Raw genomic sequence first — 23069 nt, 5'->3', positions numbered from 1 at the left:
AAACGCAAATATAATTGGTAACATGAAAACCTGTACAGGAAAATCTTAACAGATGGAAGATTAATGGCATAGTCACCTTTAAAAAACAAACTGCTTATGCAGTTAAGGGGTGCTGGAAGATCAAAATAAACTGTGCAGCTTCGATCAAAGTTAAACAATGCCCTTGCTATAGGTATAGATCATTTACGTACCTCCTGAAACCTGATTAAAAAACTCAAGAGATTGCATCTTTCCGTCTGCCTTGGTGCTAGAGCATTGCTAGTAGACTCCTAGCTCTTACTGTTCACTCCCCCAATCACAAGGGTGAGCTTTCAAATGCTGAGCTCAGAGCTACTGCATCAGAGGAGAGAAAGCACATGTGAGGGAGCTTGAATCAGAGAAAAAGCTCACTCCTGTGATGGTGGAGGTGAATTGTAAGAGCTAGAAATCTCTCAGAGGCATTCTAGCAACAAGGCAAGATGGAATAATGAAATATTTGGGAGTTTTTCCACCAGAATTCATGAAGTAGGTAAATGGCCTACACCCATGCCGGCCCTACCATGGGTCCTGCTGGGTCCATTGGACCCAGACGGAACTTTCAGAGGGGCGGCAAATTGACGCCTAAACACTGTGTTTGGGGGATCCGCCCGCCCTGCCCCACTCCGCTCGCCCTTCCCCGCTTCGCTGCTTATCCCCCTGTGAGGAGGCCTAGCGCTGCTGCTGTTGGAAGTAATGATGGGAGTCGGCAGAACACTCACTGCCATACTCATGCAGCGGACCACACGCCCATCCTCTCTACGACTCCCACTATTGCTGCAGACAGATGCCATGTCAGGACAGGAGGCAGAAACTGAAGGAGAAAGTCAGCCGACCAGCTGATGGCAAACAGCATGAAGGGGGAGGGGCTTTCTGCTGTGCGTGGAGACCCCATATTGGCATAGGCATTACTGGAGGCAAAACTGACACTGAAAGCAAGTAAGTGCCAGTGCCACTAATCCCATCCCCACCACCACTGCCTTTGACTGAGGCAACCACCACCACAACCACCGTTGCCTTAGACTGAACCCCCACCACCATCTCTGCTGCCTCTGACTGAACCTCCTCACCACCACTGCCGCTGCCTCTGTCTGAGCCCCCCCACCACCGCTGCCTCTGACTGAACCCCCCACCACCACCACAGCTGCCTAGGACTTAACATTCTCCCCCCACCCCCCACCATCACTGTTGCATGGAAACCATGACTTCCTAATAAATTTAATTTTAGTTTTAATTATTATGATATAAAATAATAGATGTGGGGGCCTTTTGGTGGGCGTAATTTTTTTTTTTTTGGGGGGGGGGGCAACATTTCATTCTTGGACCCAGGCAGCACAATGTCTTGGGCCAACCCTGCCTACACTTATAGAATTGGCGTTATTCAACTTTGGTAGAAGCAGCACAATATGTTTTTATCTACAGGCACCCCTTACCTGGCAGTTTTTTTTTTTTTTTTTTTTTGGTAAAGGTTAACTGCTTTTAATGTTTTGTATTAGTAAACCGTTTAGACATATATATATATATACAGAATATTCCTTTTCTCATATGGATCTATGATGCATAGCATTATGCACTAATACTAACACCAACTTCTAGCAAAAATAACTAGGCATACCCTTGAAAGATCAAGAGTATACTTTTGTACTTCAGCTGAAAGAAAGGTATGCGTTAACTGAAAAACTTGTTTAATTGGCCAAAAAGAGCATTGGGAACACAGTATCATCCAACTTACAGTTCCGTATAAACTAGTTAGGTGGTAATATGTTTGCCCAAAGGGAACCTAGAATACTTCTGCTAAAATACTGCAAAGTACCTGCATTACCATCTTTTAAAAGTAATCATTTACATTGAATGATGTACAAACCATGGTATTTTTGACCAACTTGACCTCTTGAAATGAGGAATTCATGACTAACTTATTGGATTTGTGATGATTTAACAAACACATCGTGAAAGTATGTATTGTAATAACAAAGAGTCAGGATTTAGTCTAATATAAGTTGCAGCATGTGATAAAGTGATTTATGATGTGCAGTAACTAAAAAAGCCATGCCTCCCACCAAAGTCTTTATGTAACAATTAACCTGAAGATATGTTTCAGTATATTTACCCACACAGGAGTGTTAAGACCTTCAGATAAGATGCAACAGGTAGAGTTAACTTTTTTAATAGTAGCACTAAAAAGGACATAGGTACTTAGATTTAAAAGCTAAAAAAGACTGATGTGTATGAAGAGTAATCTCTCACAACTATTGCACTTTTGATGGAGGAAAGAAAAAACTTTCTGGAGGCTAACACTAATAAGACACTCTACCCTAATAGAAGAAAAATACTAATTTCTTCCATATGATCATTCATATTAATTGTCTACACTAAGTACATAGGCTGTACATGACAAAAGCATTTCTTTATACTGTATGCTGCTGACACCACTAACCAATGCAGAATGTATATTATTACTGTATATAGCAGAGGGTGTACGTGGGAACTATTAATTGCAAAGTTATTCAGGCAATGTACTTTTTTGAAGCATTCAGTGGCGGTGTTCCTAAGCTGGAACCCTTATTAAACAAGAAGAACGTCAATATTAACAGCTTCCGGACTGCCACATGTACATATACTGCGGCAGGGCGGCCCTTCAGGGCGAAATCACTTACCTGTATGTCTTTTTTGTTTCCAGGTCTGGGGCGCACATGATTGGACAAAGCAGAAGGCAATTAGCGGGTACAGTAGACCCAATGTTCGCCGGCAACCAAGAGAGGCAGAATGGCGGTCTGCCTAAGTAAACAAGGTAGATCGCCATTCTGTCAGAGGGAAGTATGGAGCTCCTGTGTTTCTTCTAAGCAGGGACATGGATCTCTGTCTTCCCCCAGTCAAAACTTCCCCCTCACTGTTAGCAAGCACTCCCAGAGAACACATTTAACCCTTTGATCGCCCCTGATGTTAACCCTTTCCTTGCCAAGGTCATTAGTACAGTGAAAATACATTTTTTTTTAGCAATGATCACTGTATTGGTGTCACTGGTCCCCAAAAAGTGTCACTTTGAGGTTTATTTACTAAAGCTAGAGAGGGCATAATTAGTCACAATTCTGCATAGAAACCAATCAGCTTCCAGGTTTTATTGCTAAAGCCTAATTAAACAAGCTGAGGTTAGAAGCTGATTGGTTTCTCTGCAGAATTGTGCCTAATTTTGCCTTCTCTAGCTTTCATAAATAAACCCCTTAGTTCAAGGTTTGTCCCCCGCAATGTTGCAGCCCCCCCTAAAAATTGCTGATTGCTGCCATTACTTGTAAAAAAAAAAAAAAAAATTCCATTAATCTATCTCATAGATTGTAGACGCAATAACTTTTGCGCAAACCAATCAATATATGCTTATTGGGATTTTTGTTTACCAAAAACATGTAACAGAATATATATTGGCCTAAATTCATGAAGAAATTAGATTTTTTTATATTTTTTTATTGGGTATTTTTTAAAGCAGGAAGTAAAAAATATTGTTTTGTTATTTTTTCAAAATTGTCAGTCTTTTTTTGTTTATAGCGCAAAAAAAAACCGCGCAGAGGTGAAAAAAGGGGCATTCATTTTATTTGTGTACAGTGTCACATGACCGGGCAATTGTCTGTTAAATTAAGGCAGGGCCTTGTCATGAAGTGGGGTAGACCTTCCGGAGCTGAAGTGGTTAGGGCATACAGAAACTTTTCTCCTTCACTACTTCACACTTAGTAATAAAAAATGTTTAGGCTTAGGTATATTTATCTATGATCGGTATTCTGCAACGGATAAATACATAACATTTCTTACTGAATACAGCTGTCTCCAAATGTTGCCCCATTCACGTAGGGTAGCTGTAACTTCTCGTACCAATGGAATTTCAGCTGGCACTATGTGTTCTGTATTTCTAAAGAGACAAACAGAAAGAATGATCATATACATTGGAGAACATTCATTAACATAACTGCATAACAAATCTTGTGCATTTTGCAAGCAAAAATGTCAGTATTAATTTTGCGTAATTGTGATTGTGAATGATGACTGTCCATCTAATTCCTCCCCTATGCTGCAACTGCGAATCAATTCAACCTTACATCGGTAAGAAAACTTAGAAAGGCCAAGGTGCACTTTTTAAATACTGAATGTGCAAATATGTTTATTTTCCTTGAATTTAATGTATTTATTACAGAAAATCTGTCCACATGATACCATTCATGAGCTCATGCACTCCCAGCAGAATATGGCCACCTATCTTTTCTTAGCAGCTAAACAAACCATTGTGGGGAAAACTGGGGCCAATCTGCAGGGGGTATATTAGTGCAAGAATATGATGCTTCTCAAAAAGAAGATGTCTAGTATTTTTCAGGACTCTTTGTCTAAGTTTTAGAAAATTTGGTAGCCCTGACTAACCTATTCCCTCCCATCCCTAAATTAATCTAGCCTTAACTAAATGTAGGGCATCTCTGTTTTGGACGTGAGCCACAAGAGGAAAACTTCCAGTTCCTTAATTTCTCCCCTTTACCCCAACACTGGTCTCCCTGATTGCCTTGTTCACTTGGTGGTATACTTCTCTGTGCCCCCTCTGCCCCTCCTCCCCCACTTTTACCACTTTTTCCCACCTTTGGATAGAGTTCTGATGACCAATGTCACCTGGAATGAAAGTGAGGGTAAGGCCTTATTCATACAATAATTACCTACCTATTTGCCCATGCAAAGGGTTGTCTTCAGCTACCCAGGATGTTCAGTTGTCCCATGCAGGGGCATGAAAGCAGCTTGCTGAAATTAACAACAGATGTCCGGCTACATGGACCTCCTTGTGCATTGCAGGGTATACACCCACACAGGTCTGATGCACAGACCAGTCTGCCTGCATCCTGATCTATGCATCCGACTCACACAGATTGCTCACTATGCAGCTGGAAGATGCGTTTTATTTTTATTTGTTTGTTTTTGATTAAATTAGCACTTCCACATTTCTGATGCAACACAGAGGAAATGTCAAGGTGTACACTGGATACTGTGTGACCTGGAACAAGAACTTGCCTGCCCCTCTAGGGACAAGACCAGTTAATTTAAGCAGAGTTGCACTCAAAAGTGGAGTCTCCGTCTATCTGATTCCTCCTTCCCCCCTACCCAGGTGCCACATTTGGCACCTTTCGGGGGGGAGCGGGTACCTGTTTTGGACAGGTACCCTGTCCCCACTTCCATTGGACCTCGCTGCGGCGAGGTACGTCACCATTTAAGCCCCCTACTCCTCCCTCCTCTTTCCCCCAGTGCCGGGCCAGTAAGAGAGCGCCACGTGCTTTGAGCATACGCAGTAGGGAACCAGCTGTGAAGCTGCAAGGCTCCACTGCCAGGTTCCCCCACTAGCAATGACAGCAGAAGCTTGCACCTATTTGAACAGCTCTATTGCTGTCAAGAGGGTGTGACTTGTCCTGCAATTTGGCCTGTCAAATTCCATGACAAGTAGCACCGGTGTGAACAAGGACTAATACCTAGTTAAAACAAGAAAAACATTTGAAAGTGTGCAATGCCCTTACACTAGTATCATATACAGTATATTAAACAAATGTGCTTCTGTTTGAAACAATCGGTCAATTGTAAACTCTCCTAATGTTAGGAGCAGCATTGAAATGAGGGATTTACAAAGCTGCATTAACATCACTTTTGAAATGTTGCATGTCAAGCCTGGCTACTTACTGGTCTGTGGCAGAGTAGTTTAAACACAGTAACCACTCAGAATTTATTTAAACAGTTTTTCAGCAGTCCCTCTAAGATTTGGAAAATATTATATGTGTTTTATACAGTCTCATAAGGTGTTGCTGGGCAAAAGTAAGATGCGACTTGGCTCCTTTACTATTTACCTATAGCCCAATGTAATTTCTACCTTTTGTTCCAAAGCTTCAACTGGGCTTTAAGAAGAAGAACCTTTTTAGGCCATAAATGTAATCAAATTTAAATGACAATGTTACCTTTTCTTTTGAATTGTAACATCCTTGATGTGAATAAAAGATTTAGGGAATATCCCCTGTAGAAAGAAGAAAAAATGTCACACTTACTTTTGGGGAGTTATGCTGTAATACATGTACCAAAAAAATTGCATTAATGTAGTCTCTGAAAACTATAGCCAAACCAAAGAGTGCTATTTCTCTCACCAGTGGAATAGGTGTTGTTCCAAGGCAAAACCATTCAACATTGATTGAATCATAAAAACACAATTCTCTTAAAGTGTTACTAAACCCAAAACAATAAACTCAGTGTATATATACAGTAAAGCATGTTTATGAAAATAAGGGGGAATTAGGGGTAGCAATAGGGGGCGTTGGGACTTTAAATGAGGTCAGTCATGTTAGTGAATATCGATAAAGATATAGAATATCAAAAATATTGGTATATATTATTTAATGAGTATTTCATAGAGGGTACAATAATATAAAAAAGACATACACAGATCAAGCACTGTACATGCAATACATAAATTCATATAAATACATTTTCCATAAATTCAATAAATGAATAACATTTGGGTCAGCACATTATATATATATAAACAACATGTAATCAGTCTTCAATTGATCTGGCTTCATATCTTCTAGGCTCTACGCGTTTTGTGGCTCACGGCCACTCATCAGGAGCCGAATAAAATTATGATCTATAAACCAACATTAAAACATACACATATTAATTATATATAGGGAATATGACGTCTTGCTCCAAAGGATAAATGTATACACAAAGTTCAGCTACTTACTAGGGTCAACCAGATTCTAAAGGAGAAACAAAGTTAGCCCCCCAATAATTGGCAACTGTCTAGCCCGGGGCTGAGGCGGGTATAATCCCCGAGGCCAGGACACGAGGAGGAAGAGATGGAGGGATCACAGAAGAAGGGACATCGCATGATTGAGCAAAATTGGGAAGACCAAAACGTGACTATAATATTCTGAAAAAAATTCAGTTGAAAAATGTAATTAATTTGCTGGATATTCATCATATTGTAAGGTATTTCACCAAGTGCACAAGAGATTGTGATCATGTGTGAGGTCCGAAAAAGGGATACCATCTGCAAATAAATGCCCAAAGTGTCAAGAGTGAGAGGGAAGTGGAAAATAAGGTGACGAGGTGGTAATAAAGGGGTTGCCATCAAAGAAGAGGATAAAGGATTAGGTCAGTCATGCTTGTCAGCATGCTTGTTATACTCACTGTGGAACCAAGGTGGTTAATCCTTTACATTGTGTATAAATGCTGTTTGATAATGTCTCTCTGATCCTCCTCTACTTTCACTGTCTGCAAAAAATAACCTAGTATTTACAGAGCCAGGGGACGGACTGCAAATGCTCAGTTTGGCGTGTATTGCTAGAGATTTTTTTTTCTTTCTTGGGAGAGTGCATGTGATCAGCACAGGGCCAATCAGCACTGTTCAGACATGTCCAGATAGAGGATCAGGGGAGAATAAAAACTCCTCCCACAAGCTTTACTACAAACTGATACAAGTTACAAGGCTTCTATATACTCCTGATGAGAAAATGTATTTATCAGTTTATATTTACTAAAATAATTGCATTTCCATGTTCTGTGTACTGTGAGAAACCAGATATAGTGAATGCAGGTTCTGGGTTTAGTAACACTTTAATATTCTGCACCAAGACAGACATTAGAAAGACGAATTTTGTTAAACGATCTTAAAAGTTCTAAAATAGATATAGCCTTCATACAGGAGACGCACTTTCGAGACGATAGACTACCAATTTTAAAAAATAGATTCTACCCAACAGCATACCATGCAACAAATGAAGAGACCAAATCCAAGGGAGTTTCGATTATCATTGTGCACAACGTGCCATGGAAATATGAACAGATGACCAAAGACCCCAACGGTAGATCACTTTTTTTAAAGGGAACCATAGGTAACGTTAAGGTTACATTAGCCACAATCTATGCACCCAATAGTCAACAAGATGTATTTATTGGGAAGAAGATCAGGGAACTATCAGAGTATAAAGAAGGCCATCTAATAGTGGGAGGTGACTTCAATATCCCTTTAATCCCCTCTGAGGACACATCAGTAGGAAAGTCCTCAATTTCAGCAAGGAACAGGAAACACATATCAAATACCCTGAACGACGCCCAGCTGATAGACGCGTGGCGTTTAACACATCCAGGCGAACGCGACTACACGTTTTTCTCCTCGGTATACCATCAATACTCGAGGATTGACTATTTTTTTATACCGCATAACCAACTACACGCTATTAGGAATATCCAGATAGGCACAATTACATGGTCAGATCACGCCCCAATTAGGATGGATTATGAACTGGGTGGCGAGCAGGAGGGGGGACATCGAATATGGAGGTTGAACGAAAGCCTACTACAGGATGAAACAGTCAAAATGGACATAAAAAGAGAACTAGAGGAATTTTTTCTAATCAATAAAACAACAGATACAGATTCAAGTGTCATATGGGAGGCACATAAAGCTGTAATTAGAGGCATTCTGATCAAACATGGCTCTAGAATAAAAAAAAAACGAACAGCACAATTAGAGAACCTTCTTTTAAAACTACAAAAATTAGAGGCATCATATAAACATGAAAACTCTTTAACTACGAAAGATAGCTTGATGGCAGTAAGGAAGGAAATTAATGACATACTCTTTTATAAAGCAAGATCAGCACTACAGATTAGTCGTAAAAAGGCATATGAATTGGGAGATAAGTGCGGGAAATCTCTGGCAAGGGCGCTTCGTGAACAGACGTTAAAAACATACGTCCCACAAATAACAACGAGGAAAGGCCAGAAGGTAGTACTTTCAAGACAGATTGCTCATGAATTTAGAACATACTATTCATCTTTATACAATCTGCGACCTCGGAACCTGACTCCATCTCAAATAGAGAATTATTTAGAGACGTCTCAGATGCCATGCCTATCAGAGAGTGAGAGAGAGGACTTGGGCTCCGAGATCACAGAAGATGAATTAAATGTAGCAATCTCTAACTTAAAGGAAGGGAAAGCACCAGGTCCCGATGGATATACAATTCACTATTATAAAATGTATACACCTCAATTAAAGAAATTTATGTTAGAAATGTTTAATGCATGGGGTAAAGGCAAGAAAATATTAAAAGAAACCCTACAAGCACATATAACAGTAATATATAAAGAAGATAAAGATCCAGCATCCTGTTCAAGTTATAGACCAATTTCGTTATTAAATACAGATCTGAAAATATTTACAAAAATTATAGCTACTAGAATTCAAAGCCATCTAGTAAAATTGGTAAATCTGGATCAAGTAGGGTTCACGCCGACAAGAGAAGCTCGTGACAATACAATAAAAGTACTGAACCTGCTATATGTAGCTCAGCATAAACAGATAAAAAGTATATTTGTAAGCACAGATGCTGAAAAAGCTTTCGATAGAGTAAGTTGGAGGTTTATGATGGCAGTATTAAGACACGTGGGTATGGACGAAACCATGTTGAACTGAACTGATCTCGCAGATCTATTCGGACCCATCGGCAAAAGTGAGAGTGAATGGCATGTTGTCGGAAGACTTCTTGATCCAGAATGGAACCAGACAAGGTTGCCCCCTCTCCCCCTTATTGTTTATTCTGACATTGGAGCCCTTCTTATGTAAAATAAGATTAAACCCAGATATTACAGGTATTAAAATTGGCCAAACTCAATATAAGATATCAGCCTTCGCAGACGACATGCTGTTCACTCTTACCAATCCGATTATCTCACTCCCGAACCTTTTGAGAGAATTCGATGAGTATAGAGAACTGTCCAATCTTAAAATAAACATAAACAAATCAGAAGCAATGGGAGTGGGGTTAGGACAGGAACTGTTACAGCAGTTAAACTCAAATTTTAGATTAAAGTGGACCAGTAGATCGTTGAAATACTTGGGAATACAGATAACACCGAAATTCTCCCAGTTGTATGCAGAAAATTACCCGGCATTGTTGAAATCTGTACATATACTACTGCAGAAATGGGGAAAGGGAATGTTCTCATGGATGGCAAGAGGCAATATTGTAAAAATGTCTATCCTACCAAAATTCCTGTACTTTTTTCAAACCCTACCCATATCCATTCCACAGAAATACTTTAAACAAATAGACAGTATGTTGAAGGAATTTATATGGGCAGCCAAACATCCCAGACTGAGTAAGAAGGTGATGTCACTACGAAAAGAGGAAGGAGGACTGTCAGTCCCAGATATGAGGAGGTATTATCAGACCATACAGTTGGGTAGATTTGTAGATTGGTGCCGCCATAGGAAAACAAAATTATGGCCAACAATGGAACAAGCTCAAGTGGAAATTCCACTGGAAAGAGCTCCATTTTGTAGTAGCATTCAACCAGCCCCTATGAGAACACACCCGATTATAGGTCTTACAATTAAAACTTGTGCAAAAATTTTTCAACAATATAAATTGACAAGAAAATATTCTGCCTTGTTCCCGGTCTTGGGAAATCCTAAATTTACACCTGGTTACCAAGACAAAAAATTTAGAGATCTAATGGAAAAAGGTTTTTTATCAGGTAGACCACTTTATGACGCCAGAGGGATGGATAACAGAGAGGGAGCTGGTGGACCCCCTAGGGGACTTCCAGCTGGATAGATGGAGAGCGATCCAGCTTAGACATTTTCTGGGGACTTTACCAAAGCCTAGCGAGGTGACATTACAATATACAAAATTTGAAGAGATTTGCGTACAAAAAGGGACACTAGCACACTCTATATCTAAATTGTATTCGATGCTGGGGGACAATGGAGATAGACGCCAACTATTATATATGAATGATTGGGAGAAGGAATTAAATAACACTTTCTCAGACGTAGAGAAAAAGCGGATATTCCAGTTGACCCACTCAACATCTATTAGTACAAAAATACAAGAGATGAATTACAAAATATTGTCAAGATGGTACCAAACCCCAGTTAAAATGCATAAAATAGTACCAACGAACACAGATGGATGTTGGAGATGTGGAGAGGGAAGAGGAACACTATTACACATATTTTGGCTATGTCCCAAAATGGAAAAATTCTGGAAACAGATTTATGAAATTACACAAAACCTGACAGAATACCAGCTGACAATGGACCCAGCCCTCTTCCTCCTTCACAAAACTAACATTCCATCTAAACAATACAAAAATTCAATAATACCCTACCTATTGAACGCAGCGAAAATGTGTATTCCCTTAAAGTGGAAAAAAGAGGAACCACCAGACATAAATATGTGGATAAATAAGGTGGAAGAGATTAACAAATTAGAAAACCTGGTACTGAATGCCAATCATAAAACAGAAAAATACAAAATAATATGGAACGGATGGAATGAGTATATGATCTCGAGACGGCAGAATCCAGTATGAAGGCTTAGGAAACAGGGGGAACCCCATAATTAGGGAGAGCTCCCTCGTTGCTTATTAAGGTAACCTTTTTTCCTCCCCCCCCCCCCTGGGTCTCCCTTTCCCCCCCTCCCCCCCCCCTTTTTTTTTTTTTTTTTTTTTTGGGTCTTGTTTAGTGTTGCATTGTTTAGTTTTCTTGTTTAGTGTTTAGTCTTGTTGTCTCCTCATGGTCTCTCAGATTACTAAAAGAGAGGTCAAAGGGTTAAAGGTACACAAACAGACCAGCAAATTGGAGGAATACGTAAGATGCGACTACTTCTTATTGATATTGTTTTGTTCTTCCTTTCTTTTGTACCCCCCACATAGTGGGAAAAATAGTGAAGCTATAATCCTTAACCTCTGTTATAATGTGAATAATACATGAAACCATGAATGTATAAGAAATGTATGTGAAAAATTATAAATAAATAAAATTTAGTAAAAAAAAAAGAATGACAAATTTCACAGTTGGATTTTAACCGTGCCTCATTCTTAAGAAAAGGCTTTGTTTGTAGTTCCACTTTAAAGCTGAACTTCTGATACAAAAACGCCTCTTTAAAGTGGTTGTAAAGTCAAAAGGTTGTTTTAACTTAATGCATTCTTTGTATTCTTCTGTGTGCTGCAGCTTCCCTCATCCCCCCCTAATACTTACCTCAGCCCCCTCTCTATCCAGCGATGCCTCAGCTATCCAGGACTCTCTCTCCTGACACAGCAGCAGCACCATTGGCTCCTCCCGATGTCAATCAAGCTCAGTTAGCCAATCAGGAGTAAGAGGGGCGGGGCGAACGGAAGCTCTGCGTCTGAATGAATACAGGGAGCTGCAGCTCAGCTTGGGTGCCCCCATAGCAAACTGCTTGCTGTGGGGGCACTCAACATGAGGGAGAAGCCAAGAGCTCAAGCCAGGGACCTGAAAAAAGGAGGATCCGGGCTGCTTTGTGCATAACCACTACACAGGGCGAGTAAATATAACATGTTTATTATTTTAATTTAAATACACACCAATGTGGTTTTAAATTATAATTATAAATAACAAAATAAATAACAAAAGAGCACAAGAAAGGGTGAATACTGACCACTATCTATAGGATACCGAATTTGGAATCCAGTATGAAACATTTGGCTTCCAAAGGAGATTTTATAAGGGGAAGATAAGCAGATAGAGGGATATCCAAGTATTTTACATAACCTCAGATCAGTACAATTACTGTTAGGATTGTGGATCTCCTTAAGTATGCTGTGGCAAGCCATTAAAAAGTATTATCTAAAATAGGTGGGATGTGTCTGTACTCCGTTTTGATTATGAATTATATTACCAGACTGAAAACCTTTCTTGATTTAAATATGGAGTAAGTTTCATGACCCTCTGATAAAAGTCTATTTCAATACATAGTTACATAGTAGATGAGGTTGAATAAAGACAATAGTCCATCCAGTTCAACCTGTGTAGGTGTGTGTGGCTGTAATCATCTCACATAGCCCTGAATGTTCTGATCCTTGAGATGTAAGTCTAAGAGTCTTTTGAAAGCCACCATACTTCCCGCAGAAACCACCTCTTGTGGTAGAGAATTCCACAATCTTGTAGCCCTCACAGTAAAGAACCCCCCACGTTGCCTGAGGTTAAAACGCTTCTCCTCTAATCGCATTGTATGCCCTCGAGTCCTCATGCAATCCCTTCGATTGAACAGCTTTTTTTCTAAGCTGAGATCCCCATTGAGATATTTGTAAATTGCTATCATGTCCCCCCTCAGGCGTCTCTTCTCCAGGGAGAATAAATCAAGCGATTGCAGATGCTCTTCATAATTAAGGTCCTCCAATCCCCTAATCAGTTTAGTTGCCCTTCTCTGGACTCTCTCCAGCTCCAACACATCCCTCCTGAGGACTTGGCTACCAGAACTGGACAGAATACTCCAAATGCGGTCGGACCAGAGTTTTATAAAGTGGAAGGATTATAGTCTTATCTCTGGATTCTGGAATACATCCCTTTCTTTATGCATGCTAATATTCTGCTGGCTTTGGCAGCTGCCGCTTGACATTGCATGCTATTGCCTAATCTATCATCAACCAAGACTCCCAGATCTTTCTCCATTTTTGATTCCCCCAAGGGTTCCCCTCCTAACGTGTATTGTGCTTTTATGTTTTTAGTCCCCAAGTGCAAAACCTTACACTTCTCAACATTAAACCTCATTTGCCATGTCGTTGCCCACTTCGTTATTTTGTCCAGGTCATTCTGTAGGATATCTGCTTCATGCTGTGAAGTTATTGCCCTGGCAAATTTTGTGTCATCTGCAAAAACTGATATCGAACTACTGACCCTGACCTCAATGCTGTTTATGAATAAATTGAACAAGGTTGGTCCCAGGACTGAGCCTTGGGGCACCCCGCTTACTACCTCAGACCAGTCTGAGTATGCGCTGTTTATTACCACCCTTTGGACACGCCCTTTTAGCCAGTTCCGTATCCAAGAGCAAACCCTGCTGTCGATACCTGCCAACCTTATTTTATAAATTAAGCGCTTGTGGGGAACTGTATCAAATGCCTTTGCGAAATCCAGGTACACCACATCCACTGGTCTGCCCCTATCTAGCTCACAGCCTCCTCGTAGAATGTTAAGAGATTGGTTTGACAAGAACGCCCATTTTTAAACCCGTGCTGATTACTGCTGATGATGTTGTTGTCTTTAGCAAACTGTACGATATAGTCTCTTATCATCCCCTCCAGAAGTTTACATACTATTGATGTCAAACTGACCGGCCTATAATTTCCCGGGATATGCCTCTGCCCCTTTTTGAATATCGGAATCACGTTGGCTTTCCTCCAATCCCCTGGTACATCTCCTGTCCTAATACTGTCAGCAAAGATCACGAACAGTGGTCTAGATATAACCTTACTGAGTTCCTTGAGTACTCTCAGATGTACGCCATCCGGGCCTGGTGATTTGTTTGTGTTAATTTTATCCAGCCTTTGGTGCCAACAGGTCTACCTCTTCATAAAGCAACCTCTGAGTGTGTTTTACATTTTTTACTTCCTCCACACTGTAGAAACTGTCCTTCTGCACTATAGACAAGCCCGATACCTACTTTTATTTAGCTCATTGTAAAATACTGCCATTTTAGGCCAAGCTGTTTTTTAAATCATTTTTTAAATTCTTTTTTAGCCAACAAAATGTATATTGCTTTTATGTGGGGATTGCAAGCTCTAGCTATTTTCTCATATAGATTGTCAAGACCATTGTCATACCACTACTTCTGTAACCACCCCTAACTAGCTTCTCCTCTTGCAAACTCTGCATAATTTTAGATCCTGCCAATCATATACCAGCCAACTGATCAGGCAATGGCATAATCGCCACATTTTTAAATTAAACATTTTAGAAAATCTACTTAATTCAGACCTTGTATAACTATCTTCTTAGAATGGTTAACTTAGCGAGTATTGTTTAAATAGTTACATAAGTTAGGTTGAAAAAAGACACATGTCTATTTTGTTCAACCAATGGAAACAATAAATAAATAAATAGAATAAATACATAGAAAATCTCCATGTACAAAATCTTATACCCACATTTAATCCAGAGGAAGGCAAAAACAAACCTATAAAGGCATTATTGCTTCAGAAGGGGGAAATTAAATTCCTTCTAGATCCCCCAGAAGGCAATCAGATACCCACAATCTCTGGTGTTATTACCAATAAATTTTAATATCTAGTTACATTTTGTGCATTTAGGAACGCTTCCAGCTCTTTTATAAAAAAAATCTACTGAGCTGGCCTGAACTAGTTGACCGAGTCCAGGATGTTCTAAAAAGTGTATGAAAGCACCTTGCCATTCATTAGGTCTTCTTTGCACATAGTACTGCAATCCATCAGCTTCAAAACTTGGACGCACCAATCAATTTTCCTGTGCAGTCAATGAATGTGCAGTTAGTGTTACACTCCTACTAGCTGTGACATCATTCAGATTTGATCTCCCTCCTCCCTATGGGTCTTGGTGCTCTCCAAGATAGAACAGCAGTTTACCTGGAAAGGCTACAGGAGGCTACAGGAGTGTACTTGTCCCAGCCAAAAGTAAGAGTCATATATGTTACTATATCAGCACTCCTAAGGACTCATTAATTCTACTTTAGCATTAAGACCATGGCTACCTGAAAATAAACCCTTGTGGACATATTTGATGGTTATTTTAAATGTAGAAGCAATTGAAACTTACCTCCGGTGTTCTCTGTTTTACCAGATATCCTTTGTACCATTCTAAAATGATAAATTCATTAGAGCAGACCATAAAATTATTTGTTCAACTTCCATGCCATTTACAAAAGAAGTCAAATGAATGTACTTTGAAGCCAGACAAAATATGCTGGTCCTCCATAACATTTTCATATATTATATTATTAGATGTGTAGCAGGACGGACAGAGGTCCTAACATACTGTACATATCCAAGCACACATTTTAACAGACTCTTGACTAAACCATAGGTGGTACTCCACACAGAAATGTCACTTAGCTAAAAAATAAACACTCCAGCACTCATCCATGGTGCTCCAGGAGATAGTAAGTTAAAATAATAAGCTTCTTCAGATACAGCCCACCACAGATTGGGAAATCTATAATGAACTGCTAAAAAACACACAAGAGGGCATAACTCCTTGTGCATTATCCCCATACAATTTATTAAATTCCAGAAAACAAATGGATGCTCACAAACATAAAATATCAGCAGGCTTGTAACTCATATGCTTCAGCCTTGGGTGGTAGGTCCCATCACTAAAACTTCAGACGGAAAAACAAATGCGTTTTTTAAGAGTTATTCCCCCTTCCTCAGAGCTATGAGGAAGGGGGCATGACTCCTGAAACGCTACCGCCCAGGGCTAAAACATATGAATTACAAGCCTGTTGATTTTTTGTGTTTGTGAGTATCCATTTGCTATTTTGATTATTTTTTTTTTTTTTTTATGGTTGTACTGCACAAGGAGTTGCACCCTCTTGTGTGATTTTTACTCAAAAATGTCAGTGTAAGACTGTCCAAATTTTAGGTTAAATGAACATGGGCGCATTTTTCCTGATGCCCAGAATGTCTTGGAGGTGCGTACAACTGTCCGCAGACATGAATGGGTGAAGGCAGCTGTATGCAGCTACAGTATCTCACAAAAATTAGTACACCCCTCACATTTTTGTAAATATTTTATTATATCTTTTCATGTGACAACACTGAAGAAATTACACTTTGCTACAATGTAAAGTAGTGAGTGTACAGCTTGTATAACAGTGTAAATTTGCTGTCCCCTCAAAATAACTCAACACACAGCCATTAGTGTCTAAACCACTGGCAACAAAAGTGAGTACACCCCTAAGTAAAAATGTCCAAATTGGGCTCAATTAGCCATTTTCCCTCCCTGGTGTCATGTGACTTGTTAGTGTTATAAGGTCTCAGGTGTGAATGGGGAGCAGGTGTGTTAAATGTGGTGTTATCGCTCTCACTCTCTCATACTGGTCAGAGGAAGTTCAATGTGGCACTTAATGGCAGAGAACTCTCTAAGGATCTGAAAAAAAGAATTGTTGTTCTACATAAAGATGGCCTAGGCTATAAGAAGATTATCAAGACCCTGAAACTGAGCTGCAGCATGGTGGGCAAGACCATACAGCAGTTTAACAGGACAGGTTCCTCTCAGAACAGGCCACGCCATGGTCGACCAAAGAAGTTGAGTGAACGTGCACAGCGTCATATCCAGAGGTTGTCTTAGGGAAATAGACATAAGAGTACTGCCAGCATTGCTGCAGAGTAGCAACTAGTGACGCTCTGGTGAACTCCATAACCTCCAAGAGGGTTAAGACAGTGCTGGAAAATAATGGTGGCCACACAAAACATTGACACTTTGGGCCCAATTTGGACATTTTTACTTAGGGGTGTACTCACTTTTGTTGCCAGTGATTTCGATATTAATGGCTGTTAGTTGAGTTATTTTGAGGGGACAGCAAATTTACACTGTTATACAAGCTGTACACTCACTACTTTACTTTGTAGCAAAATGTAAATTCTTCAGTGTTGTCACATGAAAAGATATGATAAAATATTTACAAAAATGTGAGTGGTGTAATCACTTTTGTGAGACACTGTATATATGTATATATATATATATATATATATATATATATATATATATATATATATATATATATATATATATATATATATACACACACACACAGAATATTCCTTTTCTCATATGGATCTATGATGCATATCATTATGCACTAACACTAACACCAACTTCTAGCAAAAATAACTAGGCATACCCTTGAAAGATCAAGAGTATACTTTTGTACTTCAGCTGAAAGAAAGGTATGCGTTAACTGAAGGACAATTGGCCAAAAAGAGCATTGGGAACACAGAATCATCCAACTTACATTCAGTATAAACTAGTTAGGTCGTAAAAATATAAAGTGGTATAAAAAAGTGGTATAAAATATTTACAAAAATGTGAGGGGTATAATCACTTTTGTGAGATACTGTACATACTCATGACCTAGTTGTTAATCCTTCCCACGCTTATTACTGGAAACTCCATCCAGCAACAGGATGAAGCAATTACCCCTCCAGGATTAGTACAAAATGACATAACTCAGGAATGGTAAATAACAGCTCAGGCTGGTTACAACCTAGGCAGAAAATACACTAAATTTGGATTAACAAACAACTGTACAGGGAGGGTTGCTGTACAGTTTGCAATACAGACAATTCTTTTGTACACATTGTGCTGTACATTCACCTCTTTACTCTGTTCACTGTGCTGTGCATTATACTACATAGTTTGACACTGATTTTTCTATGTTTTTCATACTCCACAGTGCTTTTTTGATTATTCCAGTCTTTCATGCAGTATATACCCAGGCAATGCATAGCTAACACAAACCCCCTTCTCCCCACCTCTTCACCAGAGATGGTATTGATATGTAGTATTGTATGATGGTAGCCATAAGTAACTCTTACCTTCACAAGACTCCAAAATGTGGACCACATCTCCAATTTGAAGGGAAAGCTGTGGTGATCCATGGCTTGTAAAATTACAAATAGCTGAAGATAGAATTAAGCAAACATTTTAGAGAGGAGAAAAAAAGCCATTTGGTAAAAACTTTAAAGTACAAAATTCTATTTTGCTAAAGTCTTGCAGCCTATTCATATTGAATGGCCTGCCTAATGCAGCATGCCACAATGTGCCTGAAAGCATGAAAAAAGTGTGCATTGCAGACCACGCCGCTGTAGTGTGAATAGGCTCTTGTGCATGTCCCTTCTGCTTTCAAAGTGAGAAAATCCATGTAAAATGTTAAAGATAAAATAATCTCAGGATAAGACTGGATTTTTAAAATATAATAGCAGGGGAAAACCCATTTTTTTGCATTTTTGCACATTTTTAACATGCATTTTCTCTCTAGTTATGTGCTGAGCATCTAGGAAGTTGTGTAAAGAGTCTGTCATTTCCCAAATGCAGCTAAGCTAAGAGCATATGGCTTGTTGCAAGGGTTGGGTCTTGGTAACCATGCATTTGCAGCTCATGTAAATGCACTTCAATGTAGACATGGGTGATTCGTTTCATTATGAAGCAAAATTCTGACGTAATTTTCAATATTCGGAGATTCCGATGAATCCGAATTTCCAAATCACAATAGTAACCAATTTCAGCTAATCCGAAATAAATTATAACGAAATGAAGTAACGTAAAAAATAAAATAACAAATCATCAGAATTCGAAAATTATTATTATTATACAGGATTTATAAAGCATCAATAGTTTGCGCAGTGCTTTATAAAATGAAGACAGACATTACAGATACAATACAATTTGGTACAAGAGAATAGAATAGAATAGAAAAGAATAGAAATAGAATAGATTAGAATTGAAAGAAATAGAAAATAATAGAACTGAAAATAATAGAACAGAATAAAACAGAATAGAATTGAAAATAAAAGAATAGATTTTAAATACAGCTGCTGTCAAAAGAGGGACCTTACAGTACATAGTTACATAAGTTGAAAGGTTGAATAAAGACACCAGTCCATCCAGTTGAAGATATGTGTGTTTATGTCACTATCATTTTCCATAGCCCTATACATTGTGCTTTCTAAGAAACACATCTAAAAGTTTTTTTGAATTTACTCTACACTCCCCGCTGACACCACCAACTGTTGAAAACTATTAACCCTTTGTACAAGCTATTTGAGTCTAGACACTATCAACCCTGTAAGTAATGTTAACACAATATCTTTAAATGTGCTGTTTATACATCTATTATATAATATTCATATATATATTTTTCTGTTAATAGAATACTTACTTGAGCTTCCCCTGAAGAAGAAGAGAAAGTTTATTATCTTCGAAACATGTCGGGTTAAAGTTCTGTTATTTGGTTGAAAATTGGTGTCATCTGGTATAGCTTGTATATGTTTTTAATTTTTTGTTTATGCACATTTAATAAAAATCACCATTATTATCTAAATCACCTTTGATTATTACAATACTAGATCCTTCTGTGCCTAAAAAGTCCCATTCAGGGGAACCCCTCTCTATGTACTGTTTATTAGGGATGTGGCACATTTGAACACTGGTCATACACACCCTTTCTTCAACTGTTGAAAAGAGTTCCACATCCTTACCTCTCTAACGGTAAAGCACCCCTTATTGTGACTGAACTGTTTCTCCACCAACTTCATTGTATGGCTGCATGCTGTATACAGTAGTTGCATGTCTTCTTTAGAGACCTTAAGTTAAAGTTAGTTAGTTTTCTCCCACTGATAGAGTCACCATTTAAAGATTTGTATATCGCTATCATATCCCCTCTCAAATTGGAACTTAACAGAAGTTCCGCTTAATGCCCTCCCACCTTCTCTTTTTGGTTCTTTTTTTTTTGAAGGGGGTGACAGCAGGTGTAGTGGGTAGCTGGCTGTAAAGCCACAAGGAAATACAGCCAGCTGCCCACAGTAAACATGCCAGCGTCAGGTATCTGAAGATGGGTTAGCACAGCGCTGGACTCCTGGACAGGTGAGTGTCCTTTTATTAAAAGTCTGCAGCGACATGTCGCTGCTGACTTTTGATTTTGGGAAACTTACCTGTCCGAGCTGATTTTTCAATTGACTATCAGGTGCTCCCGCAGCAATCTCCTCTAAGGGACCACCAACACCAGGTGAAAAACCTGCTCACCTCAAACATGTGTTTGAGGTGAACACGTTTTTCACCTGGTGTTGGTGATGCACTCAATATTGGATGAAGGAGGATCTATGGAAGAGAACCCTTGGTGTTTTATATACAATTGTCCTGGATTTAAAGGACTTTTATATTTGTTTAACAATATTTTGGGAGACTAAAGTTTACTAACATTATTTGGATAGGATTGATGTAATTTTTCACATATTAGGTTTGTTATGCTGCACTATATAAAATTAATTAATCAATATTGTTTGGTGCGGTAAAATCACTGAGGAGTGTTTAGCTAGCAACTGATTGATTATATATGATCTTGGTATATTTTATAACTTTTTGTTTTGCACTTTAGGAATTGCAGGCTGCACTTATTGTTATTATCTACACAGCTAGCTGGTGATGTCCACTCTGTAGGTGGGTAGAGCTGGTAATCACATTCATCCTCGGAACAGGATGCAGGAGCAGCTTGGCACCAGAGCGTGGGACAGAAGCAGAACCAGGAGATGAGCAGCAGTTCAGCGGCAACTGGGCAGCGAGGCACTGAATCAGAAGGCAAAGAAGGTCCAGAAGGCAGGCCACGGTCATTAATATCCGGGTAACGTGGTACAGAGTCAGCAGGAAGATCAGATCCAGTAAACAAGTAGTAGGTAACAGAAGCGAAGTACAAAGGCAAGCTGGGTCATAAACAAGTAAGCAGGTACAGCAGATCAGGTCTTGGGAACACAAGAATCAGCTGAAGACCATTGAGCAACTGCTCATAGTGATAGACCAGTTTAAATAGGCCACTGGACGCCAAGTGCTAATTGGTATGTGCACAACGAATATGTGCACAATCAACTGGCACTGACCAAGTAACATTAGCCCTTCGCTCATTAATATTAGCACGTTTGCAATGTGCACGAGCATGAATCAGCACTGGCCTTTTGATGCTAGAAATCCGGTTGACCTTACAAGGTCCCAACAGTCTGGAAGAGTCCATAGAGTATTTACTAAGAGTCTGATATGGTTGGAGTACCACATCCTTCTGGGCTAATCTGTAGCTATAAGTATCATTGGAAGAGAGGAGGAGAGAGGAGGGCGGTCACATGACTGCACAGCAAAGCTCTGAAATAAGGTATTAAGCTGCATAATTTTTTTAAAAAAACAAATACACTGTGCAACACAAAATAGCAGCAGGAGGGGGGCGGAGGGCCAGGGGGCAGATTGGCACTGACTCAATTGCTGACAGGCAGGGAGAGAGGAGGAGTGGGGGAGAGGGAGAGATTGAGGGCTGACAGAGGCATGTAAGCTGACCATGGCACCATGGAATAGCAGGATCAATATGTGGTGATTACTCCTGCGCTATCACTGTGTGTGGGATAGTATGACTTAGAAGTCTAGCTGCTGCAAATACTCGGTAGCTTATCCATAGCTATTGTAATGTGTAAATTGTATGAGGTGAATGGTGTTGCGCTGCTGAAGTGAACATACAGTGCACTATATGTATAGTGCAAAACAGACAAAATAAATAAATACTGTGCAATGCTGAAAATTAAAGCCAATCAAGTAATGTGCAAATACGCAAATAAATACATAAGACTGTTGTGCATATATTCACATAACAACTCTTCAGTGACTGGTGTGTAAAAAAACAAGTTATTTTACAAAGATAGAGTGCAAAATAGCTATAACTTGAGTGTGTGATGAATACTCCAACTATGCGGTGTGCTATACGAGTCCTTTGGAGCAATGGTATATCCCTTCACCATTAGATGTATATATCCATAGGTTGTTGTGTCATCACTTTACACTGTTGTGACACCTGTGTTCTCTAGCCTCTCACCTTAATACTGCTTTAATTATGCATGTTGTTGTTATCTAAGTCTGGTGGTCCTTTTATCTCTGCTCGCCTCTAGTGGTCATCTATTGGTCCTCCCCAGCTAGCAGATCTCTATAGCAAATGTGGTCTCCTCTATGGTAATCCTGGGTATCCGCACTCAATGTAATCCGTGATTATGTGAATCCGGTATGCCTCTGCTCACACCCTACGTGTTACGTAACGCCCAGGTAACTTCTTCAGATGTGAGAACACATTCTTCTTAGAGATCTTAGCTGAAGCTGATGTGTTTAACAGCAGATTAAAAATATATAAAGTTATTTATGGGGCTCCTTCACGCTATGTCTAGCAACCAGCATTTTCTTGCACTGGATAAGCGCAGGTCACTGTGAGGGCACATGGAAAACAGTGGAGTCAATGGGCAGCCTCCGCTTCTAGTGTCACGGTATTTGTTCGCACTGCTCAGGTGTGAGATCGGGAGAGGCATGCCGGGTAGCCAGTAGCACCATATCCCCGAAGGAAAAACGAGCAGGCTTCAGATGCCCACACTAAAGATGGGAGCGCTACATGGGAGCGGGGGTGCCAATGCACTGGGCTGGCTCCACCGATTGCTGCCGGCCACCCACGATTGATACCCGCTGAGAGAGA

At 39.6% G+C, this 23069-nt stretch overlaps 1 protein-coding gene across 1 annotated transcript in view; it reads right to left on the bottom strand.

The window, feature by feature from the left end:
* DOCK2 (dedicator of cytokinesis 2) overlaps positions 1-23069 on the bottom strand; it is a 349654-nt gene that overhangs the window by 272851 nt on the left and 53734 nt on the right. Inside the window, exons 2-5 of the mRNA XM_082254918.1 lie at positions 18400-18483; positions 15620-15660; positions 5979-6034; positions 3817-3913 (exon numbers count right to left, since the gene is read on the bottom strand). Coding sequence (XP_082111044.1) covers positions 3817-3913; positions 5979-6034; positions 15620-15660; positions 18400-18483 — 278 coding nt within the window. The remainder of the gene's footprint in view (positions 1-3816; positions 3914-5978; positions 6035-15619; positions 15661-18399; positions 18484-23069) is intronic.

This window comes from Pelophylax lessonae, assembly GCF_965119305.1.
Source record: "Pelophylax lessonae genome assembly, chromosome: 4".
In the NCBI taxonomy this organism is placed as follows: Eukaryota; Metazoa; Chordata; class Amphibia; order Anura; family Ranidae; genus Pelophylax; species Pelophylax lessonae.
This window is presented reverse-complemented; position numbering and strand designations above follow the sequence as displayed.